General features: G+C 43.2%; 2 protein-coding genes across 2 annotated transcripts in view; one reads left to right on the top strand and one right to left on the bottom strand.

The window, feature by feature from the left end:
- Positions 1-11,789, bottom strand: part of PCNX2 (pecanex 2) — a gene marked incomplete at its 5' end in the record, with an annotated part of 150,298 nt that extends 138,509 nt beyond the window's left edge. Inside the window, 4 exons of the mRNA XM_080615762.1 lie at positions 873-909; positions 3,169-3,286; positions 5,357-5,562; positions 11,637-11,789. Of these exons, the coding sequence (XP_080471888.1) occupies positions 873-909; positions 3,169-3,286; positions 5,357-5,562; positions 11,637-11,789 (514 nt within the window). The remainder of the gene's footprint in view (positions 1-872; positions 910-3,168; positions 3,287-5,356; positions 5,563-11,636) is intronic.
- Positions 11,790-15,770: 3,981 nt separating this feature from the next.
- The window catches only part of MAP3K21 (mitogen-activated protein kinase kinase kinase 21), a gene marked incomplete at both ends in the record, with an annotated part of 45,793 nt that continues 37,637 nt past the window's right edge, over positions 15,771-23,926 (top strand). Inside the window, one exon of the mRNA XM_080615983.1 lies at positions 15,771-16,518. Within this exon, the coding sequence (XP_080472109.1) occupies positions 15,771-16,518 (748 nt within the window). The remainder of the gene's footprint in view (positions 16,519-23,926) is intronic.

Raw genomic sequence — 23,926 nt, 5'->3', positions numbered from 1 at the left:
CACTGTGCATTACGGAAGTACAATCTTTAGCTAGCAAAATCTGACTCAGAGCAGAGCAAAGGAAGCACAGATGATGTAGCTGATTAAAACAGCTCCTAAGCAAGCATCTGTTTTGTTAGCTACATGACATATGTTGTGTAGCTATATAATATGACATATTATAATAGCAAGCTGGAATCCTTCCAGCTCAGGACAGGTATAGCAGCATGTCTATTTAATTTAAATAATCAAAATAGCTCAAGAAACAGCTAATATTAAAATGAAAATGTTTTACAGAATTATCCCCCTTTAGAGAGAGATGAAAGAAAGAATAAGCCAGTGCAGCAGAAGTTTGTTGCATCATTTTGTGTCATTCTTAAATGGTCCCATAGGATATGGTGATTAAACTTAACAAAAAGGAAATATATTGAAATTTCTCAAGCACTGGAACTGTAGGCAAAGCAAGGTGTGCTGGATTATACACTACAGAGGTAAAGCTCAACAATCACAAGAGGAGTCTACAATAAGAAGATATTTAAGAACTTTAAGATGTGATCTGATCGTTGGCTTTCTGGTTTAATGCTTTGCAGAGGCACAGAGCTTCCCAAGGATGAGTGGGGAAGGCTCTTCTCTCTATGCCAAAAGGGGGAGGGCTACTTGCACGCTCACCAAAAAGGCTGCATCCCAAACAGCTTGGCTGACAGCTAAGAAAGCTTAGTCTGTTAGAATTCCCTTGAGATTCTGTTCTCTCAAGCTTTTCTATTCAGCTGCTAACATGACGCACAATGGAACCTGCTGTGGGTCCTCTGTGTCTTCATTTTTATTTTTTTTTTTTTTGCAGCAAGCAATGATTAAACAAAAGTTTAAAGGGATTTATAAAGCCTTTAAGATACCTCTGAGATCTTCAATAGTTTCCCGTGTTGGCAGCTCCTAAAAATAAAAAGGAACACACAAAATTGGCACAGGCATTTATTAAATTATGTCGGAAAATACATCTATCAAAGCAATAGTTGCCTAATCAAAGGTTAATTACAGAATTGGTAAGTTGCTTAACATCACAGAAATTTGGACCTGTACCTTGTATTAAATGCAAGGGGTGGGCAAGAGAGATGGTTGTAGAACAGTCATACTCCAAATTGCATCACTGCAGTTGTGTGTGATGTTTGGGGAGAGGGGAAACAAGATTTTAGTAAAAAACATTTTGCACTGCCTAATCTGGATTTTTTTTCTGTTTTCAATCATTAAGGAATGCAATGTTCTGTTCCATGTTTCCAGCTATGTGTTTCCAAAAGACTAAAGTGCAGTTTGGTCTCCAGTAATTGGTAACAATTTCTCAGTGGAAAACTAGAGGACAGAGCCATTAAATTAACTTAGAATCATTTATATTGCAAGGAAGCTTTTTGAGGTCATTTAGTACATATCCCCTCTGCCATACACACACACTCAAAGCAGGTACAGTTAGAGCAGGTTGCTCGGGCCATCTCCAGCAGAGCTTTGAATATCTCCAAAGATGGAGATTTCACAACCTCTCTGGACAATCTCTTCCAGTATTTGACCACCCTCTTGATAGTGAAAAAAAACCAACCCAACCACGCACAAAAAACATTAAATCTAATTGATCTAATTGGAGCTTTCCACATCTGCAAGTTGCAGCCACTGCATTTTATCCTGTCACTGGGCACCTCTGAGAGTGCTCAGTCTTTTCTGCATCTTACCATTATGAAACTCTTTTAGCCTTAATAAAGATTTCAGCCTTATAGAGGCTAAACATCCCATTTGCCTGCCCCAAAACATCATGTACCTCATTCCTCAATGACCTTGATGGCTTCTGCTGAATTCTCATCAGCAAGTCAATGCCTGTGGGAACTCACTGGGGAGCTCAAAACTAGCACAATACTCAGAGAAATACTTTGGGAATCTAAAATCAACAGCATAAGCGCATAACTAGAAAAAAGTTATTGGGAAAAGTTCATGTGGCTCTTTTCTGGCTGACAGGCACCAGAAACAAGAGGAAATAATAATAATCTCCTAAAATTTCATGGTGCTATTCTGGCAGCAAGAACAGGACTAGGTTTGACAAGACCAAGCCTACATGTTTGGAAGCCCAAGAAGAAATGGGTTTGCAGAATGGACAAATACCAGAATACTGGGGAATGGGACAGAAAAAAGGTAAAAAATACTTTACCTCATAAAAGAAAACTACTAATAAATTAAAACTATTGATGTCTGTGAATCATACAGATGCTACAAAAAGGTAAAAACACTCCAGGAAATGAGGACACAGTTCTGATTCAGAACTGGAGTTGAATAGTTTGCAGTAAATAGGGACACAGGATGGGGGTGGAGGGATATGAAGACAGAATGAAGTATTAAGTTGCTACTTATTCAGAGATCACTAACCATCCTTTGCACTGACTGAGGCAGGAGTCCTGTAGAAAAAAATAGCATGGGATCACATAATTAAAGATTTTATCACAGTATACATGGGGAGTAATTTAAGATTACACAGACGGTGTTACCCTGTTTCTTAATTTTTGAATACTTAAACTCTTCAGCCTTCTCATCATTCCTGCTTATTTTTCCTTTAATAACATCTACATACATCCCTTTCATCACCTCATATACTACTAATTTAGAAAACATGGCCAATGGCATGGAAAGCACATACAAGTAGTTTTAACCGCTGGTAGACATCTCCTAGATTTAACTAAAGGGGGTTTATGCTTTGTTTAAATACTCAAGAGGTGTTAGGTTAATTTTATAAGCATAAGTTCAATTACACAAAACCAAACTATTAATGCTCCAGGAGCAGATCCTTTCTGAGGCAATGAGAGGTTGCTTCGATTCTATTAGCCTCTCCTTTCTCTCAAAGCAGCCATGAAAACTAGTTGCTCTTGGCAAGATTTAATAAGGCCACTTAGTATCTACAGAGCAGACAGACCTGTCTTAAGAAGTCCAGAATTACGTATACCAGCTTCAGCTTTGTAAACCCAAACCTTTAGGCCAAGGCTGACTGATAGCAGTGATATATACAGCGAGACCCACGGAACGACCCTTCCTCCTCAAGGCAGACCTATGCTTCAAGTGACCACTACCTGGCAATACGGAACTCTGTGTGATAAGCTGGAGAAAGCAGAAAAGCAGGACTGCACGAAATGAGGACACTATTACAGAAAACGGTGCACTAACCATTCCTCCAGGTGAGTTCTCCAAGTCCACAGCCTGTATCCTTGAACTATCATGAATTGTTTGGGTAGAGTCATCTTGGTTGGTCTCACTGATGACACCATTATCCCTGCTGTTATTGCTGGAAAGGAAGCAAATGAAAAATAACACAATGCTTTTTACCACAGTTGATCACAGTGTCTTTGGGAAGAAGCTGGGGAATAGTAACAGAATAGGAAAAAAAGTAACACAGCACAGTGAAGTGACAGCATGTTTTTCCCCCTCCAATGCTAAAAGCACAGGGCTGAAAAATACTGTAGCCCCTTTTTACATCTCCTTCCTCACCAAGATAATCTGATAAAACTAAATTAAAAAAAATCCCTCAATATAAAATAGTTCTGGTGTCTTAGGAAGTAGAATATTGCTTTAAGAAATACAATGACATCTCTTCAACCCCCCGATGTGTATATAATTTCATTTAGCCTGCTTGAATTTGGGCTTTTTAGTTTGTGAGGTTGGGTTTTTTCCCCAAACACTTATTTTTAAAACCCTACAGCTGTATATAAGCTACAAAATTATTTACCTGAAGGTATCACCTTTCCACAATTTTATTATGATTAGAAAAAAAATCTCGTTCAACCTCTCAACTATCAACTACTTCTGGCATCCATACTAAGTTCATTATTTTCTGATCAGGTACTAAATAATGGACAGTTATGCCTAGGACCTCCTAGACGGAATAGTTACATGATTTAACAAGCAAGTTTTTAGTGATTATTCCTCTACTTTTTAGTCAAAATAAAGGCAGGATAATGAAAGTTTGCATTCATTTCACTAGCCAGTGAACAGGGAAACACGAAGTTCTTGCTTAAATTTGAGCCAGTCTAGAACAACTGATGTGTCTCTTAAATAGCTACATCAGACACAGGAAATAGCACTGTGGACTGGTGAGAGCTAAAGAGGAGTAGAGCCTGAGAGCCATCACCCAATCTAAAATAAAAACCTTGTATGGTTAGTAACACACTTAAGAGGCATTTCTCAAAAGACTCACAATGCAAGCAGACCTTGCCGCTCCCAGCAATGTCACTACCAGGAGTGCAGCACAGACATGCATGTATAAAGACACAGAAGCACAGTAGGTATACAAACAACCTTAATACTACTTAGCTTGCACAGAACTACCAGTAGCAACTGTGAATGCATAAAAAAAATACCTAAAGTTCTTGTATATAGGGCTCTCTGCTCAAGCTTGACTGCTAGTTGTAGCAAGCCAATTTGGTTTAAGCTTTGTTTGGACTTTTCTACACTGCCATCACTATTGGATGCACCTTATTTCAGCATTTTTCTCATCTCTCATAACACCCAGGAACACTGGAAGCCACTTGGCAGCTTCATTTGTTTGTATGACTCAAGGTTGAAAAACCAGCAAGAGAAGTCTCCATTTATACCAAAAAGCGTACCGCATATTCTACCTATACACAAATCTGGAAAATGTCAGCACTTGTCCTTAGCCCAATACTATTTTTACCTTTAATAGCATCTCAACCTGGAAGCAGCCTTATTGACTTTGATTATTTGCAGCAAAGACATAGTACTTGGATCCTCAGCTGAGAGGCTGCAAATACTACCAAATGCTCCTGAGAAATAAATGTGGTTCTAGCTTTCTTCAAGAACAGGACCATAAAAGTATCATAGGCAGGCACAATCAAACATAAGGAGAGAAAAGCAACTTACACATCTAGATTTGACCTGAGAGGGAAGTTACTGTAAGCACACAAAGGCAACATGAGCTCAGGCTTCCAGAGCCGTGATGTTAAAGCATTTTCTTTGCCAATGGGTACATGCCACTTCCTCTCCTCCCCTCCCCTCTTCCCAGCAGATAAGCACAACAGGAAGAGGGAAGAGCAAGTATTTAAGGCTTCCCCAGAAAACCTGAGAGAAGTTTTCTCCAGGATCTTCCCAGATGGGTCTCTGCCTTCATCATGCCCAACTGCTGCCCCATCCTCTGAAACAGGTGCAGCTCTGCCCGCTTCTCCACAAGCATGCTGCAGCCACCAAATCTGAAAATGCTAAGCAGGTTTTTAGAAGTGCCATTCCTCACACAACTGTAAGGAGTCTTCCTACAGCCAACAGGCATTTCTGCTGTGCAGTACCACAGAGCAAACTCATCTATTTAACAGAATACACCAGCAATGTGCAATGAAAGCCTTACCTCTGATCTGAGAGATGAGCTGTGTTTCCATTTGGAACCTCTGTATCTTTATGTTGCCTTCCATTTTTTCTTGATAGCTTTTGTTGAATTACTTCGCCTTTATCAAACATCAGGTGTAGACGGTAACTGATCACCTTTATCACTGTGAAGAACACCGTCACCAAGCTACAGTATGCAAACACCGTAACTGAGTTTGCTGGAAAAGCCTACAGAAAGAAATAATAAAGACACAGTCATAACAGTTTATTTTGAGAAGATGCCACTAAGTTTTTTTAAAGTAATTATTCCTTATTGTCTAATAGCGGTACCTCTATTGAGTTTTACAACAAGAAGCAGTGCATTTTCATACAGAATAGTTGAGTTCTGCTCACAAAAAAGGTCTTTTCAAATTTCAAACCACTTCACAAGTTTTATTCTTCTTTTGATTAGCTGTGGAGATCACTTATGTCCTAACAAAGTCATTACAATCTCACAACTGAAAAACATTATAAAACCTCTTAAAATACTGCATTCCCAGGATAATGCAGCTGCAGCCTTTCCTGAATGAGTAACTGATAAAAATGCAGACATAAAATAAAACATTATGAACAGGAAACTAATTTTGAAAAATTCTGCCATCTTACCCAGCTTCTCAGTTATGATTTAACAGTAAAAGGCTGTAATTTGATCTCCTTATTTTAACACCTCAAAGCATATTCCCAAGTATCTTTACCACTGAGGAATTTTAAATAATTAATCAGGACTAGTCAAAACAAATGAATAAAATGCATTTGGAGAGGCAGACTCTTTGAATTCTTTTCATAAAGTCCATTATTGTTAATTTGCAGCTGTCTTTGATCTGTTTGTTGATCTGTGATGAGCACCGTATTTCTTAGTCATTAAAATTAATTACAGTTCAACTATAGTCTGTAAAGTTCTTTCACAGACATGACATACTAACAACATTTTTGTATGTAAATAGTTCCTTACAGTACAGGCCAAATCACAGCAACAGACATTCGGTAGTTACAATTGAAGGCCCAAGCCTTTATCATTATACATACAGAACACCCTTATGTATTGTGGTCATGCAGTTGCAGTCTCACAATGAGTTTAATTTCTCCTCAGGTTTTTGGTTTTTTTAAACAGACCATTACTATATTCCTACACAATTTGTAGTGCAAGTGGAAGGGAGAAGAAGAAAGATTTTCAATGCTGAAGATTTCCTAAAGCCTACTGAAGTAAGAATGGTCTTTACTTTGGGCCTAAATGTATCATTTTAAGTATCAGCACTTCAAGTAAAGGAGCATTTGAATGTAAAAGATTAGAATTCTTTTCAGGTTCATAAATAAACCACACTGACCACACAGGTGAAGGGAAGAAGGCACACTTACTTCACCTCTGAAACAAGTCACCGCATTTATCTTGATGTTGAAATGAGTATGTTGAATCATTTCTGTGTTATTACAAGCAAGCAGGTTGCTATTCTGCTGCTGCTTTTGGCTTAGTGAGACTTTGTACCTTCACGATGTACATGTGAAAGTTTTCAGGCAAATCCTTTTTTATGACTATTCTTACTCACACGCAAAGAATCTATTGCACAAAAGTGGAGAAGCTATTTAGCACGTAGGTACTACTAACAATCCTTAATATGACAGACATTACTTTCTACAAGTTGAGGCTTAGTCTTTCAAGAGTAGTTCATGGCACTAAGTATATAACCGACACTAAGCATACCCTTCAGTCATTTAGCAAATCTGGGCCAGAAAGAAGATCAGTTTGCAAGGCACCATGCTCTCAGGGTATAAAGTTTGTAGGATGAGGGTGAGGAATTCGTGGTTTATGACTAATGTGTTTACGAAACATAAGTTTAAAATGGCTTGTTTCACAAAGAATGATAGCCCATTATCTATAATGATTTGTTCAAATGAGAGATTTGTTCACTATGCAATCTCTTTAACTACACACTAAAAAGCACAGGCCAAGCACTCATTATTAAATAACGACTCAGAATGAGCCACTACAAAATAAGTGCTCTATAGGTGACATTCACAAAGCTTAATAAATATTATATGAATAATGTCAAGAGGGCACAACAAAAATAGACTTCCAGTACTGCAGTCTAAGCATGCATACAGCTCGCTACAAAAGAGAATCAAAGGAAGCTCCTAGATTTCTAAGTGGAAAACAGGCCCGTTTTAGCAACCACTGAGTGCTGCATGTCTTCGTCCCCGACTTGTGACCAGACCTGCTGGAGAGCTGGGCCCTCAGCCTGCCCTTGGTTTCCCTGCCCACGTGCCCAGAGTACACAGCACTGTCCCCCATGTACGTGTCGTGTATGCTCACAATCCCAAGCTTGCTTTATGTATAAGGTGGCCAATGAATCCTTAATATTCTGAATCTGGGGGCAAGCTAAGTAGTACAAGCCAGCAGGTTGGTCCCTGCCCACACGATTAAGAGAAAGATTAAACTAAGAATGGAAAGCCCTCAATTTTCCAAATCAGACCTCTTGCATAAGGATGCAAGTGTCAGATGACTGCAGTTGTTCCTAGGTATGTATAGGTGAAAGCTATCAAATCTGCTTGAGCTAAGGAGGAACTAAGTTATAGACCACTAAGGAATTGTATGATAAATTCACTTTTGATGCACTATAGTTATAATTAGCCTGGTTTCCCATGGAAACGAGGTTTTATAATCACACCATGTGCCTGTGTACTCGTGATGTCTTTCCATCCCCTCTAATGAATAACTTTTTAATTATTCAGCTACTTTCAACTAACTTTGAGAGAATACACTCCACCGGGACAAGGTCACAGCAGCACACCTTCTGTGTTAACAAGAGGAACCCATTCAGCCCTCTGACCTTTTGAATGCCACCCCAGTGACACAAAAATCTTCAACTGAGCTGGCATCTTATTAGAAGCTAGGAAAAAAACATCCACAAATACAAATTAATTCGAAAGTAAGCCTCATGACATCCCACAGACTTCTGTGGAAGCTAAGCTCCATCTTTCTTTGCTCTTGCCCAATTAAAAACTCTACCATAACATCCTTTGTTTCCCAATAGCTTCTGTTATACCAAGTACCAGAACAGCATGGGGTCACAGGGAAAAATGCAGGCTGGTGTGTTACAAATGTGCCCTTACTATTGGAAATGCAAGAGAGTTGACCTGCCCATAGAGCAAGGGTCTTCGCTGGGGGCTTGTGCCAGTCCAGAGATTGCTCCCAGAGGAATGTCTAAATTCTTCTTCACATATCTACTAATGTTATTTGAGTATCACAAAGGCAGAGGAAACTGAGGTATATACTCGTTAATATAAAGGTGTGTAACTGCTAAACAAAATACCACACCCCTTATAAATTGGACTGAATTATTAAAGTCAACTAGACCCAGATGTATCCCACCTGATGTTTAAGCATCTGAGGCATCTAAAGCAAGACAGTGCTGCACTTGGGCCTCACTATCTTCTTGGGATACAGAACATAGACAAGGGAACTACCAGATAAATATTCAGTCACTACCATAAAGCTTGCAGAAGTATCAGGGAGATTCAATATTACAGCCAAAGAGGGGTATTTTTGTTTTAAACTTGGCTGAATTAATAACCAAGAGATGTCCATTATACACCATGGGAAAACAGGTAGCAAATAAAATTCCAGAAGCGTCCACTCAGTTGCAAGTGTGCATCCTACCACACAACAAATACAGTAAGTAGAGTGTAGCTTACCTCTCTCTTGTAGAGGTATACGTATCCCTACTTTTACAGAAGGTTAAGTGGGGTAAAGCATGGCCAAATGGGAGTAGAAGCAGCCGACAAACTGCAAGTTTTATTGCAGTTTACCTCCAAGTTATTTATGTGCCCACACCCTTATACTGCCAGGCTGTGCTTCTCCTATCACAGTGTGACTTGAAGATCTAAGACATAAGAACTAACAACCCTGTAAGTTCAAGGGCTTAGAAATGCTCACTAAGCTGCTCTGGGGACTCACTGAAATGTGGACATATATTCTCTTGTGGCTTGTAAAATAAGGTACAGTACAAGCATTCCCAAAGTGACATGTCTGCATTACTAGTGTATCACTGGGGCTGAATTCAGCCCAGCAGCTTTATATAATAGTTACCATTCTTTTCATGCACAAAACACCTGGGAACCCTGGACTGTCTGGTGGAATAAGATATTTAATTCTTAATCTCTTATGAGAATTGACATGGTAAAGTTAGAAGAGATCTCACTACAATTTTGAAAGTTGATTTTAACAGCAGTGGTGCTCCAAGTAATATCCCATTTACATTTTAAATCACATATTTAGTACTACAAAGGATAAATGAGGAAGAAAGAGAAGACATGAAAACAGATCTGCATTTTCAGGGGTGGGTAAGCTAATAAAGGAACCATTAGTACCAAAGCAAGCTATGCTGACAAAGCTAGAGAATGCAATCCTCAATCCACACAACAGAAACAAGTTGATACTATAAGCTTCTCCACGTCACTGTTAGCACATCTCTGCTGAGCCAGTGTTAAAAATCTAAAAACAGCTGGATCAGTTTTGCCATTTCATTCGAATCAAACTGTTTGAGACAATTTCTTTGTCAATAGTGTGATTAAGATTATCCCAAGCAAATGAAAATCTGAAAGATTTTTTTAAAAACTCTGATTTGTTTAGACTTGCCATTTCAAGAAGTGTCAGTGACTGCTTTAGCCACTTTAGTCATTGAATCCAAAACTACTGGTGTCAAGGGTGTAATATAAATATCACCCAAACATCACTGAATATTATAAATAAAATTCCCCAAAGAAAACAGTCAGTTAAAAAGGAGGTTCAAGTTTCTAAGTGGCAAGAACACACATCTTGCAAAAAGTTTACAAAGCCCAATCACTTACAAGCAAGAAAACAAATACTTAAGGACATCATTCCTCTCAAGCAGCAGCACAATAAATGCATTATTCTTATCAAGAATAAAGAATTCCCAGAGCAGTATATTAGGCTCAAGAACACAAGTCCTGCATTTAACCAAATGATTTGTCAGAAAGTCAGCCACCCTGCAGAAAAGGCAAGTCCATCTAAACAGGCAAAGACGGAGCCTGAGAGAGTGTGGTAAATAAGTTAGGTTTCCTCTGTTTCCCTTTAAATAATGTCTTTCTGTTTTTCACCTTAGCTCTGACCTACAGTCTTTGTACCCAGTGTTCCTTTGTGGAACCCTGCGTGCCTCCTTCATGCTATTAGTTCAGAAGTTTTCCACACATACCATTGTGACAATAAAACCTACAATGCAAGATTCTTGCTGGTTTGCATAGGAAATAGACCCTATCAATCAGAAGAAAGCACATTGTTACCTGGGTTCATTAACTTCATGAGCCATGCTCACAAGAATTCACTGCAATCTGTGCCACAAAATACAGTATGCCAGCTGGTTTATTAAAAATACAAGACTTCCTTTTCACTGGGATTGCAGAGGGATAAATGAACACTCTTCGCTTTTGAAAATCCAGCCAATATCTGACCACGTAGGGTGAAGAGACCTATTTGAAACTCTACCCAACAAGAAAAATTCTACAGAACTTAGTTAACAATTTAGTTGAGTCACTGTGACAACTAAAGGGATTGAATATGGAAATTGTTTCCAACAGAAGCAATATTAAGCTACCGAAAATCACACCAATAAATAGATGCAATGATCCAGCAAATGATACTTTTAAGCTTTTCTTACACGGTAGGAGAGTTCACACAAATAGAGCAAAAGTTTCAAATTTTCAAGGAAAATAATTTCCAAGTCTATCGAACAGCCTCTAGTTAGTGAGATTATTTCTTTGCAATGTTTAAATTTCAGCACAAATGGAGCTGCATGTCACAAAAAACCATGTGACTCACCAATGACATTCAGCCAGGCATATTAATTACACTGTATTTGGATTTTTCCATTTATTTACGCTTCGTCGGAGGTAAGACTGGAGCAGATTGGAAAATAAAAAGTATCTAAAAGGGATTTTTTTGTAACGAACGTCCCGGCGGTTATTCATCACCGGCAACGGCCAGCACTGCACCTCTTCCCAAGTTACCTTTCCCAACCGCTTCAGCTGGGGAAGAGGTCCAGCCGTTACCTATGCGCCCACCCCATCCACTTTCAGACACAAGTCCTCACGTACATCCCGACATGCTTGGTCTTTAACCCCCCTGGGGTCTGTTTATTCCCTGTCGCACTCCCTCACGCGCAGCTCCCGCGTCAGGGCCAGGGTCCGCTGCGCCCTCCCCACTTCCCTCCCTCCTCGCTATCCCCGCCGCGCCGCGGGCCGGGTCTCACCAGGTGCATGGCCATGGGCAGCGTCAGCAGGAAGAGCCACAAATAGAGGTGGCAGCTGTTGGTGAAGGCCCCCTGCTCCGGGTCGTGGTACCAGCCCCCGGTCAGCGCCGCCCACACGCCCTGCCCCACCAGCCGCGCCGCCGGCGACACCATGGCCGCTCCCCGCCGCCGCCGCCACCGCCGCCCCTCAGCCGCCCTCCGTCGCCGCCATGCCGGGCGCCCGCGGATTCTCCCATGGTGCCCTGCGACGCCGAGCATCCCGCCCGGCCCAGCCCGCCCCACCTCGAGCGCCGCCGCTACCGCTGCCACTGGCCACCCTCCCCCGAGCGCGACGCCTCGATCGACCCCGCCGCGGTGCGGGCGCGCTGCCCCACTGCCGGGCCTGGGGACCCCGCTCGGCTGCTGGTAGCAGGCGGCTAAGCACGGAGGCCGCAGGGCGGAGAGGGGCCGTGCCGAGCCGCTGCGGAGGTGGGGGGAAGTTCTGGCGCGGCGGCGTCCGTCACCGCGGCGTCCCGCCCGGCTGGTTCACAGGTGCAAAAAAATGCGCGGTAAAGAAGCAGCAGCGGCGTCAGCGGGTGGGCTGCGCTCCTCAGCGGTCACACTGCCCCCGCCGCTTTGCTTTTGTTGCTAGCTGTTAATTCAGCTTAGTACATCACGAGCTTCTGAGCTTGAGCTCTGACCGGCGCTGGTGACAATCTTTTTGTACTTGGGGCTGTACAAGTACAGCTGTACTTGGGGCATGCAGGTGTGGAAGTCCCTAAAAGCTATTCGTTTTCTTTCAAGAATGAGTTTAGGGTAAAATAGCCTGCTTTGTGCTAAGGGATTTCATGGCAGCTGTGAAGGAACACTTCAGTATGTGAAGCAGTGGGGAGTGGAGCTAGAAGATAGACAGGGCCAAGGACAAGCTTTGAGCAGGATAGGCCAAAGGCATATATATCCCTGTGGGACACTCCTGAAGGATGAGGTGTAAGGATGGGCCATGAATGCCAGAGCTGATTCCACACAGCACTCCCACCCTCTCACCTTCTACCCTCAGAAAATAGCTGTAAACTTCAATTGTACATCTCTCATCAACCCCTTCCAGGGACTTTCAACATGTACAGACTTTCATTGCCGTCAGTTTTGCGAAGGGTGCATGTACAAAATGGAGGCAGCCAAGAAGCTTGAATATCACTTCACCAGATCTACCCTGCTTCTGTTGTTCCTGACTATGGTTAGTTCCATGGACTCCACACGCCATTCCAGCATGCTTTGCATGGATTTTTTAGACAACAATAAGAGACCGAAGATGCTATTAAACAACCATACCTGTGAGCTAATTAAATGCATCTCTGCTCACTTCCTGCTATTGCAGGCATTGTGGTCATGCTGTATCCTTCTGTTGGCTTAATAGGAGGGATGACACAGCAGGATGGACAAGTGGCTGGGAGAGGGGAGAAAGAGCACGGCTTCCTTCAGCGATGCAGGCACCCTCCAAATCCTGCTGGCCTACAGCCACAGGGCCTGACAAACACTGCTCAGTGCATCCTTGATAAGCAGCGAGCTCTCTTAACGTGTGTGAAGGAGGCATGGTCCCAGCAGTGCCTCACGACCTGCTCCTGTAAACACATCTCATCCAAACCTCCCCATTGTCCAGTGGAAATTAGAAAGTTTGTTGTTGCAAATGTAATCACTGGGTCAAGTGCAATAGCAAGAGCAAAATACTATTTTTCTATGTGCAGCGATTAAAAATGTTAATTTTTAGAAACTACTGAAGTTGTTTTCCATACTGGCAAATAAGACAATTTACCTGCACAGCTCCAAAAAAGACAGATGACTAAATAAAGATGGAAATGGAAAGCTTCTTCAAAACCTGCTCTCTTCTGAATTTTGGCACTTCCAACAGATGTAGGTTATTATTTGGAAGCCCCACGTAATGCAGGCTTCCATTGCATCTTATTAGGGTGACTTGTCTGCCCACCACTCACATCTTTCAGCTCTTCCTCATCTCTGGATAACGCTGACACAGAAAATATTTTGGTGTTATAGTACTTGCATGAATGAAGGGTTCCTGTGGTTCCAGCCCCAGATACATGTGCTGGGCACAGGGCAGATGCACAGTCCACTCTATACGGTTGCAGGAGTGCCAAAGATTAATAATATGGACGTTTTCTCTCTCTCTCGGTGCTAGTGACGGGCCGAGCCGAAAGCTTTGCCGGCGTTGTGCTGCTCTTCCCAGCGGTGACTCCACTAGGTGGTGCCACCAGAAAAGTGACGGCGCTCCATGGGGTTGTCCGTGGCGCGGTTTCCATCATTACAACTCCTAGGAGCAGCAATTACATCCAGATCCGAGCGTGCTGGATGCTGAAGAAACACTGAACCAAGAAGAACCCGAGCGCAGCAATTGCAGACAGTAGCACTGCAGAGGGCGAATTTCGGAATAATAGTTCCAAAGAAATATTTAAACTGTTCACTGTACTGCAACCAATACCTTGCCTGACCCAAAACATTCCATACTTAATTAGTTCCTGCAGATTCTTTTAGATAACAGATCAAGTTCCAGGTGGAATTTGTGTGGTAGCACGCTTGTGTTACAACACACTGTATGGCTTTTATAATAAGGCAAATATGCAGATAAGGAAAGGGCTTGTAATTACCTCTCTGAATAGCTGCAAGGCAATCTCTTATATTAAAGGAAATGGGAAAAGACTGGATAGACATGCTGGTTCTGCATTCTTTCTTTTTGGTAGCATGGTTCAGTAAGTAATTTTCTGTGTAATTTTTGCGCATGTATAACTATAAACATGGTTTAGACTGTGGGATAAACAAGAATTTATTATTTTTGATACTGTAATTTTATTTTTTTTTTAAGTTACTGTCTTTATTTTGCAACCTTAGTCCTGTGATACACAGCTGCCAGTTTTGTATTTACATAGGGATGCGCAGTGCTCTGGATGTGGGTTTTCGTGCGAGAACTCACCATTCACCACACTGGTTTACTCTACCTGGCAGTGCGGTTTGACACCTTCCCCATGCTTTTCCTACCCACCCATGGGCTTCCGCTGGCAGCAGCCACGTCCAGAACCACAGGTGCTGCCGCACAAAGTGATCAACTCTGAGGCTGAAAACCCATCTTTTTCACTTCAAGCCAGCGCTACAGCGCTGACAAGAGGAAGGTACATCCCAGCCCACACGCTTCCCTCTAACCTCCAATGAAACGACTATTGTAGTGTAGGAAATGATGCATTTTTTCCACCTAAAACCAGGAAAATCTTTATCCAGAAATAGCATATACACAGCACTTGCTATTTCCAGACAACCTCATAACGAAATAACTGTGTGTGATCCTTTTAGTCTGTGTGTGGATGGGGGACCAGGCATGGGGGAGAGTCCATGAGCAGTGTAGGCAGGTGGAAGAGGAAACACGGATTGAGGAAGCGTGTTTTTTTCAGAAACTACTGGTTTTATTTCTGGTAAAGCCCCAAGACCGCATAGTGAAGGAGAGGGGAAGCTGCCGCTGAAGGCGAGGTCCAACCCTTGACCTGCTCTGCTGCTCCCGAGGGACAAAGCAGGCTGGGCTGGGCGCCTGAGGGCGGCCTGCACCGGGGGCCGCGGCCCTCCCAGAGACCACAGTCCCCGCGACACCATCCCCCCCTTGGAGCGGGGTCACCGCTGCCCCAGGCGGGCTGGTCCTGCCCGTGCCCCTATCCCCTCCCCTCAGCCGGGAGGGACCACAGCGACCGCCTCAGCCTCGCGACCGCGGGCGCCCCGCCCCTCCCGCGGCGGCCGGAGCCTGCCAGTCTGCGCGCGTGGGAGGGGCGGGCGCGGGCACCCACCTGCCTACATGCCAGCGCCCTCAGTCTTGCGGCCCCACGTGACTGCCGGCGGCCAATCCCTGGGGGCGGGGCAGCGCGCGGGGGCGGGAGCGAGGGCGAGGGGCACCGCCACTCCCCTCTCCGCCTTTCCCCGCGCGCGCTTGCGCCCTACCTGCCTGAGACCGCCGGCGGCGGCAGCGACCGGGCTGGGTGAGTCCCGCCCCTTCCCCGGGCCCCGCCCCTTCCCCTCCCGCGCCTCCCGCTCGGCGGCGGTGGCAGGTGAGGATGAGGCTGGGCGCGCGGCTCCGCGTCGGCGGCCGCCGGGGCTGAGGTTGCTGCCATGGCCGTGCCGGGCGCCGGGGCGGCGGCCACCACCGCCGGCGGTGGCGGTCCGTGCCCGCTGTGGACGGCGCTGTACGACTATGAGGCGAGCGGCGAGGACGAGCTGAGCCTGCGGCGGGGGGACGTGGTGGAGGTGCTGTCGCAGGACGCGGCTGTGTCCGGCGACGACGGCTGGTGGGCGGGGAAGATCCGCCACCGTCTCGGCATCTTCCCCGCCAACTACGTGACCCGGCAGCCCTGTGGTGGGGCGGCTGCGGGGGGCAACAGCGGCGGGCAGAGGGACCCACCGGGGAGCCTGACAGAGATCGACTTCCAGCACCTGGAGCTGCAGGAGATCATCGGGGTGGGGGGCTTCGGGAAGGTGTACCGGGCCACCTGGCGCGGCCGCGAGGTGGCTGTGAAGGCGGCGCGGCAGGACCCCGACGAGGACATCACGGCCACAGCGGAGAGCGTGCGCCAGGAGGCCAAGCTGTTCTCCATGCTGAGGCACCCCAACATCATCGCCCTGCACGGGGTCTGCCTGAGAGAGCCCAACCTCTGCCTCGTTATGGAGTTCGCCCGCGGCGGCTCCCTCAACAGGGCCCTGGCCGCCGCCGCTGCTCCCGGGGCCGGGGCCGCCCGCGGGGGCCTCCGCATCCCCCCGCACATCTTGGTGAACTGGGCGGTGCAAATTGCCCGCGGCATGCTTTACCTGCACGACCAGGCCATCGTCCCCATCCTGCACCGGGACCTCAAGTCCAGCAACAGTGAGTCCCGACCGGGGAGCGGGGTAGCAGCGTGGGAGGGAGGAGCGGCCTTCGGGGCTGCTGCGGGCGACAGAGGCGGCAGCGAGGCAGTCACCGTGCCTCTGCCCGGGGAGAGACCGGTTGCGCCCGGCGGGGACCCTGCGTGACCGGTCCGCACGGGAAGCGGGTGTCCAGGCCTGGACGGGCACGGTCCGGGAGCCTTGTTTCACTGGAAGATGGGTGTTGCAACTTGCTTGGGCACCCGCGCCAGAGGCTTGGGCAGGCGGCAGGTTGGTTGCCGTGGCTGTGAACTTGTTCCGGAGTTGTTGTAGAAGGTAGGGAGAAAAGGGTTTACCTGCAGCGCACTCAAAAGTCTTGTTCTCTCGACGGGAGCTCACTTAAAGTGATGTGGGATAAAATCCTGTGTGCCACCACGATTGCAACGCCACAAGACTTATTCTGCTCTGATGGGTTGTGTAGTCCTAGCTTTCAAAAGTGCCTTGAAAGGGAAAGTTTTAATAAGGGCATTGCTACTGTTTCTCTGCCAATCATATGTATTTCTGGTTTAGATTGCATGCATTTAGCACGGGTAAAATTTACCCGCTTAATGAACATCGTGGCAGAAAAAAATAATAGCTTAAGAACAGTAGAAACTCTTGTGCAGTTGCCAGGTTTGCTTTCAGCCGTTGGCATCGACAAAAGCACCTGAAAGAGTGAGGGAGTTGCTCAGTTCATGCTTTGATGAATCCTTGGTCCATATGTAGATGCAGGAGCTTCTAAGATTTTTGGCAGCTGTGATGCTGGAAGGCTGGCCTACCAGAATAGAGGAGGTGTTTATAACTTGCCATTATAGCTGTGTTTTGAATTGGTCACCTGAAAGTGGAAGTCTATGTATTTCCATAAATGTTTGAGGCCATCTCCACTCTCTTTCCTTTTTGTTCTGAGTTGCCAGATACCCAGCAATATGTTACTGTCTTTTTCTAGTTAGGAGTCCTTAAGTGGTCTAGTAGAAATAAAAAAAAAAAAGCTTTATTCGAGTTTAAAGCACTTTATTTAAAAGGCCTGTGCACGTGTGTCTTGAAGGTCATCATGCATGGACTGTTAAGACAAGGCTCAGTCATGAGACTGTTGCTAAGGATCCCTTCACTATTTGCTTGATAAAGAAAGGACCTAGCACAGCTACATTTTTAGTTCTGTTTTTAGCACAAGATGATGAACTCTTGAACCTACTGTTAGGGTGATGGCCAACACCTTAATTTCTGGGAAGTTGTCTGTAGGCAGGTTGTACCCTCCTAGTTTGCTTCTGTGTTCGACGAGGTGTTGTACCTTGAGTATTTAGTGGCTTTCCTCAGATAAAGTGGGTTGCTGCATGCTAGCCTTCTAAGGTGACAATGGCAAAGTTCGTATCTGAAATGAATTCATAACCCTGTAGCGTAGCACCTAGAACTGAGTTGGTTACTGCTGTGTGCTGATTACCGTTATTATCTGTGTATGTGGGTAATGGCAGAGCATCTTAAAAAAATCTTCTGCTTATAACCTCATCATATAACCTTATAACCTTATATAACCTATATAACTTTATAACCTCTTCACTGGTTTCATTGCTACCTCCTGTTGCACATGCAGTTAAGTTTAGCTACTTAGTTTTCTCCCCCATGTGTCTTAACCTTGGTGAAGATTGAAAACAGCATTGAATGCTAAATAGAATCCTGTCTGTTGATCATACAACTAGATGGTAGCATTGGAAGACAATGATGCGCTAGTGGTATAACATACTATGGTAATTAAGCTCAATAACATGCATTTAAAATTTCTGTAAATCGTGACAGTATCCCCTGTTCTGTTAACTCATCAATTCATCAAAGATTTCACTTCATCCTTTTACTGTAGTCTTTTCCAGTCTTGCACAGTGGGAGTGGAAAGCTGCTAAGGTTGACTGATTTGCTTGCTTAGTGTGGATATTAACAGTTCAGCAGTGGCTACAGTTGCAAGACGGGGATCTAGCAGCACCCCTTCCTCAACTGCTCAGCACTGCTTTCCATGAACTGCTGGGGGGGTGGCTCTGTTCTCTCCATTAGACACCTCTAGGCAGTATACAGCTGTATCAGTTTTGTACTAGTTTTGGTACTTAAAAGGAATTTTTTTCTTTAGACAACGAATTAGAAAAGTGACTGCCCTTAACATGGCAGAGTAAGGAATGCTTCCCAGACTATTTCCGTAGAAAATAAAAAAGAACTAGTTTTTCCAGCCAGGGGCAGGGAGCCCCTTCCACCGATGTATTTGATCCAGGAAGGATATATGTCTGGGCTTGCAATTGGCAGGCGATAGGCAAAGCAAGCGTCTCAAAGGCAAGTGTGTTATTTCTCTCCAAGCAATTTCATGGAGTTGGGATCTATAAGGCAGCATATCTAGCATAGTTTCACTGATGCTAAATTGACATGACTGAAGAGGCGGTGACACAAACAGAAGAACCTTGAGAGCAGAGGGTTTTTAACAACAGTGACCATCTAGGTTTGTATGCCCAAGTTTCCTTTTGGGAGGTAGAAGAAAGTTGTTGTTTCTGCCAAGGCAAGAAAAGGGAATTAAATAGATATTTAAATGTTTTCTGTAATGGGAAGAAAAACTAACAAACTTGTATGTTAGGCTGAACAAAGAAGTAAGGGGTAACTCGTGTTTTGTGGGGTTCTGGAGTCCATGTAAAATTATATTTAAAGATTATTCAGAAACAGACAAAACAAAGGTACAAAAAACACTTCTAGCTTTAGATATAGTAAAACATAGTAACCATGTCTCTAATCTTGATTTTCGAACTGTGGATTGTTTGTGCAGGAGACATGGTGAGAAATTTCTCTTAAAAAAACATGGTCTATTTTGAGACTAACTTCCTCAGAAGTAGTTCTTATGTTCTTAGATACACTTTATAGATTAAGAAGGTAATCTAAAATGTGAAGAAAAAGAATTTGAAAGATTTTGAAGTTTTTCAAACCATCATGGATAATCAATGAATTCTGAAATGGTACTGTGACTGAAAAGCAGATGTTTTACAAATTGTGAAAATACTTGAACATTCTGAACTCTATCTCCTGGGTACAAACTTAGCCTTGATTAAGTATGAAAGCTGATTATAAAAAAGTTAAATTTTACTGAAAATAGAGACAGGAATTTATAAGACTGGACACTAATGGTTACATCTGTCTTTTTAGCCCATTTCACATGTTTTGCTGACTCCTTGAAAGGGCAACTTTTTTTCCTCTTGGGGGGGAATCTGATTGCTTTTTTGTGGACAAGGACATGCCATTAGTTACAAGACCTGTGGTTGTTTAAGGGCTTGGTGCAGTCTCTCATTCTTTTTTAATATTCTGAAGAAAGCTGATAATATGTTCAGATAGAGTATGCAAGGTTTTTACTTTCTGAAGTCTAGTGTAGCAAAAGCAGTTCGTGATTCTGGGATTGATTTAAGACTGTGCCTTAAAAAAAACAAACCCAAAAAGGCACTTCGAGTGCAGCAGCTTTATGTACTTGTAGGAAAACTTAAAAGAAATTCAGAATATCTTGCTTATGGCATAGACCTATCCATGAATACAAAGTCAAGGACAAAGTTGATTCTGTGCAGATTGTGTGTACTAAAACAGTGCTGATAAAGTACTCTGTTCTCATTTGTCATGGATGCATATAGGAATAGGGTTCAGTTTGCTGTGGCTTGCACCAGCTCCTCTGCCATCCCAGTATTCTTTGCAGCCCTCAGCTGTCTGAAGTGTGCTGAGTTTATATTCCTTTTTGAAATTGTAAAGGACAGCTTGAGTTTCAAGGATTGTTGAATAAGACCATGGACGTGACAATGCTAATGAGTGCAATACATGAAGTCTGAGGGAATCAAACATACAAGAGAACAGTGAAACTGAAATTGGACAGTCCACTTTAATATGACATTCTTCAAACTAGTCTCATGAAAAGCAGTCAGAAAATAGAAATCATTGGGTTTTAAAACCTCAAAAGGAAGTGCAATGTGGTTTGGCAGAATTGTTGAATCAGTTGCTTTTGATGATGAAAGGTGTGTTGGAGTTTGAGAAAAGCGAGAACAAATTATCTCTGGTTCTTCGCTTTTACAGGTTATTTGCAGTAGAATTGCTCATGTTACTCTACTAAACATCTTTAAAATACGTTAGAGATGTTTTCAAGAATTCATTAAAACTGCTTTCTCTCTTACTTCTCTACCTAGCAACTTTAGGCTATCTGTTCAGGGAGAGGAAGTGAAAGAAACTAGGATTAAACCTGTCATCTTCTGAACTTATTTTATTGCTTGGGTGAATAATTTCTCTCTTGACTCTGTTTTGAAGAGGGAAGGCTTTCTCACATGACAAGTAGAGTTCTAAGGATTACTTGCATGTTATGAAATGTTTGAAATTCAGAATCTTCTATTGTATGGTTACCAAGAAAATTAAAAATTAAATTCTGTTACAGTTTGATAGTTCTGAGGGAGAAGTGGCTTTTCAGAGGGCTTGAGCTTCAACCTAACTTTCTTTGGAAATAGAGTTCCAAGATGCTGTCTAATGGCAGTGAAACTTGGAGTTGTTTCTGTCAACAGTACTGTGCCAGTTACTGCTCCCCTGTTCTATTTCAACAAAACTAGGGGTATGTATTCGGCATCTCCCTCTCCTCATGGTGCTTTCAGTTGTGGAACTTCTGCTCTGCTGTTCCCTTCCACATCCCCAGTGTTCCCTCTGGGCTAAGCCTGGTTGTCCCAGGGTGCCCACCTCCAGTACTGGGTGACTCCTGCACTTCCTATGGCAGGTTGCATACACTGTAATTGGTTTGAAACTGCTTGTATTGCCTGGCTAGCTGCTAAGCTCCTACTCACTGGCCTCTCTGAGCTCTGGAGAGCAACGGACTTTTTTTTTTCTGGCACAACAAAGTGGAGTTCCTCTTTGGTAAGGCAACTGACTTTCATAAAACCCATAGCAACTTATCTCTGAGATACATGGTATCACTTTGACAAATATCAGTCAGATAAAATAGTGGGACCAGAAGTTATTTAGCAGTTTAAAATTATTATGCTGTAGTTTTCCATGCTGTGTTCATGTAGGAAGTCATGGTACTTTAATGCTTGCACTATTCCTAATGACTTAAATTGCATAAAGATAAAAACTGTTCCAGGTACACCAGCTTCCTATCGCTTCTCTATGAGTGGTAGTAGCCCTGCCTTGTGCTTTGCTGTAAAGATAATGCCGCAGCATTGCAACATAAAAACTGGTTATACATCCGGAAGAATGTGGAGATGTATAGCAGGAAGGAGCTGTAGCATTAATAACCTTGTCCACTTAGTATTCTTAAAAAAACCCAAAAAACCAAAAACCAACAAAAAACCCGAAACAAAACCACAAAAAAACCCCACATCAAACCACCCTTATGCAAAGTGTGGTAGGATTACAGAATTTTGTCAATTTGGGAAGCAGCATCTCTTTTGAAGGTAATGGTCTATTAAAAGTTAGCATGCCATTGAATTCTAGTAAGTTTCTCTTTTGAATATAATTATGTCACATGAAAATGGTCTACTTTGTTTCACAAAACATTGCGCCCAGTAATTTGTTTCATTATTTGATGTGTGCTCAGACTATGTAGATAGGGATTTTATTTTTTTTTAGAGACCCTGAAGGCAGGTTGGATTCTGTGGGAGCAGCAAAAGCTTAGCAGCCTTGAGCTATAATGTATCTTTTTCCAGTTCATCAAAGGAGATGTTTCATTTTATGCTCATATTATATTTACTTGGTATTTTTACTTGCAGCACATAAATATGTTGTATACTTTGTGCTCAGAAAGATGCTGGAATTCAAGAAAGAACAGTTTCGAATAACTGATTGCTGTGGTTGTCTCAATCTGCAGTAAAAATAACTACTACTGAAATATCATAGCAGCTAATTTTCATTTGAATGATGTGTTCCAGCATTTAAAATTAATATTCAGGAACTTAGTAATTTTAATATAGTATCTGTCAAATGAAATTTTGTGAACTACTGCTCTGTAGCACAGTATTTGTACAGTCTCTAAGCTTCCAGAGGAGGAGTAACATCCAGCAGTTATTTTATTTGTATATGAAGGCTTAACTGCAGTAGCCATTTATTTCACCTCAGCCTCCTACCTTCTAAATTTACTACTGCTTGATGCTTTTCTGTATCTCTAGTCTGGACGTTAACAAGTGGGAGAAAAATTGCTCTTCAATTTAAAATGAGTTTTCTCAAACTTAACAAGGCTCAAGAGCATATATACATAGCCTTCAATGCCGAAAACAAGATTCTAGGCTGAAAAACTAGCTAAATGTAATGTAATTAATTTAAAACACAGAACTTTTAATGCCCCTATTTATAACTAATTTTCAATACAGGCTTTCATTTTAATGTTTCCCAGACTATGTCCATCTGACAACTGTAGAGTTGTTCCTTATTTGGTGTCGAGACTCTACGTCTTTACCAGGTAGGATTATTAATTCAAGAATAATATTACTTAGATCATTTTCTGGACCTTACTTGGTTCGTTCTTCATGTCTTTCTCCTCTCTCTTTGTTAGCTCTCTTCGTAAGGCACCAAGTGATCTGTTTTACAGCTGTTAGAAGATTTGGATTTTTCCTTTTTTCCTGCTCTGCACTGGATTCTTTCCTAGCAGGTTTCTGCAAGAGGTTTATTTGTACCAATGTTTCTGTTGACCTCTTCATGCCCAGCAATGGGGAGTCTAGTCTGTGTGTCACACTTAGAATCATAGAATAGTTAGGGTTGGAAAGGACCTTAAGATCATCAAGTTCCAGCCTCCCTGCCATGGGCAGGGACACCTCACACTAAACCATGCCACCCAAGGCCTCATCCAGCCTGGCCTTGAACACCGCCAAGGATGGAGCATTCACAACCTCCCTGGGCAACCCATTCCACTGCCTCACCACCCTCTCAGTATCTGATCATCTTTTCTGAAAGAAAGTTCTGTTTTGGGATAGGGTTATAAGTTGAACTGTAGGGCTTTACGTTAGAGTGTTTGTAATATTTGTATGTTAGTGAAGACTTCAAGCATTACTTTGGGTTTTGTTTGTTTGTTTTCTTTTTAAAAAGCTGTTACCCTGAGGGTATGGTCACATACCTACCAGCCTCTGAAAATTGCGCTGTGCAAGCAACCTATTTCCATAGAATTTAATAGAAAAACAAGCAGCTAAGTACCTCCCATCGCCTGTTAAAATACTTCTATAATTTTGTTCATTCCCCAGAACAGTGAGAAATGAGTTTAACTGCTGACTATAATGCTTGTGCAATGAGGTATTTTACCCAAAAACAAAAACCAAACAAAAAAACCTCCCCAAAAAACCCAAATCAGAATGCAAAGTAGGGTTGGAAGATGGGCATTGATAGTATTAGCGTAGCATTAGAAAAATTTGAGATATAACTGAGTTTCC

The sequence above is a fragment of the Psittacula echo genome (genome assembly GCF_963264785.1).
Source record: "Psittacula echo genome assembly, chromosome: 4".
Taxonomy (NCBI): Eukaryota; Metazoa; Chordata; class Aves; order Psittaciformes; family Psittacidae; genus Psittacula; species Psittacula echo.
The sequence above is the reverse complement of the archived record's forward strand: the minus strand, read 5'-3'. Positions and strand labels throughout refer to the sequence as shown.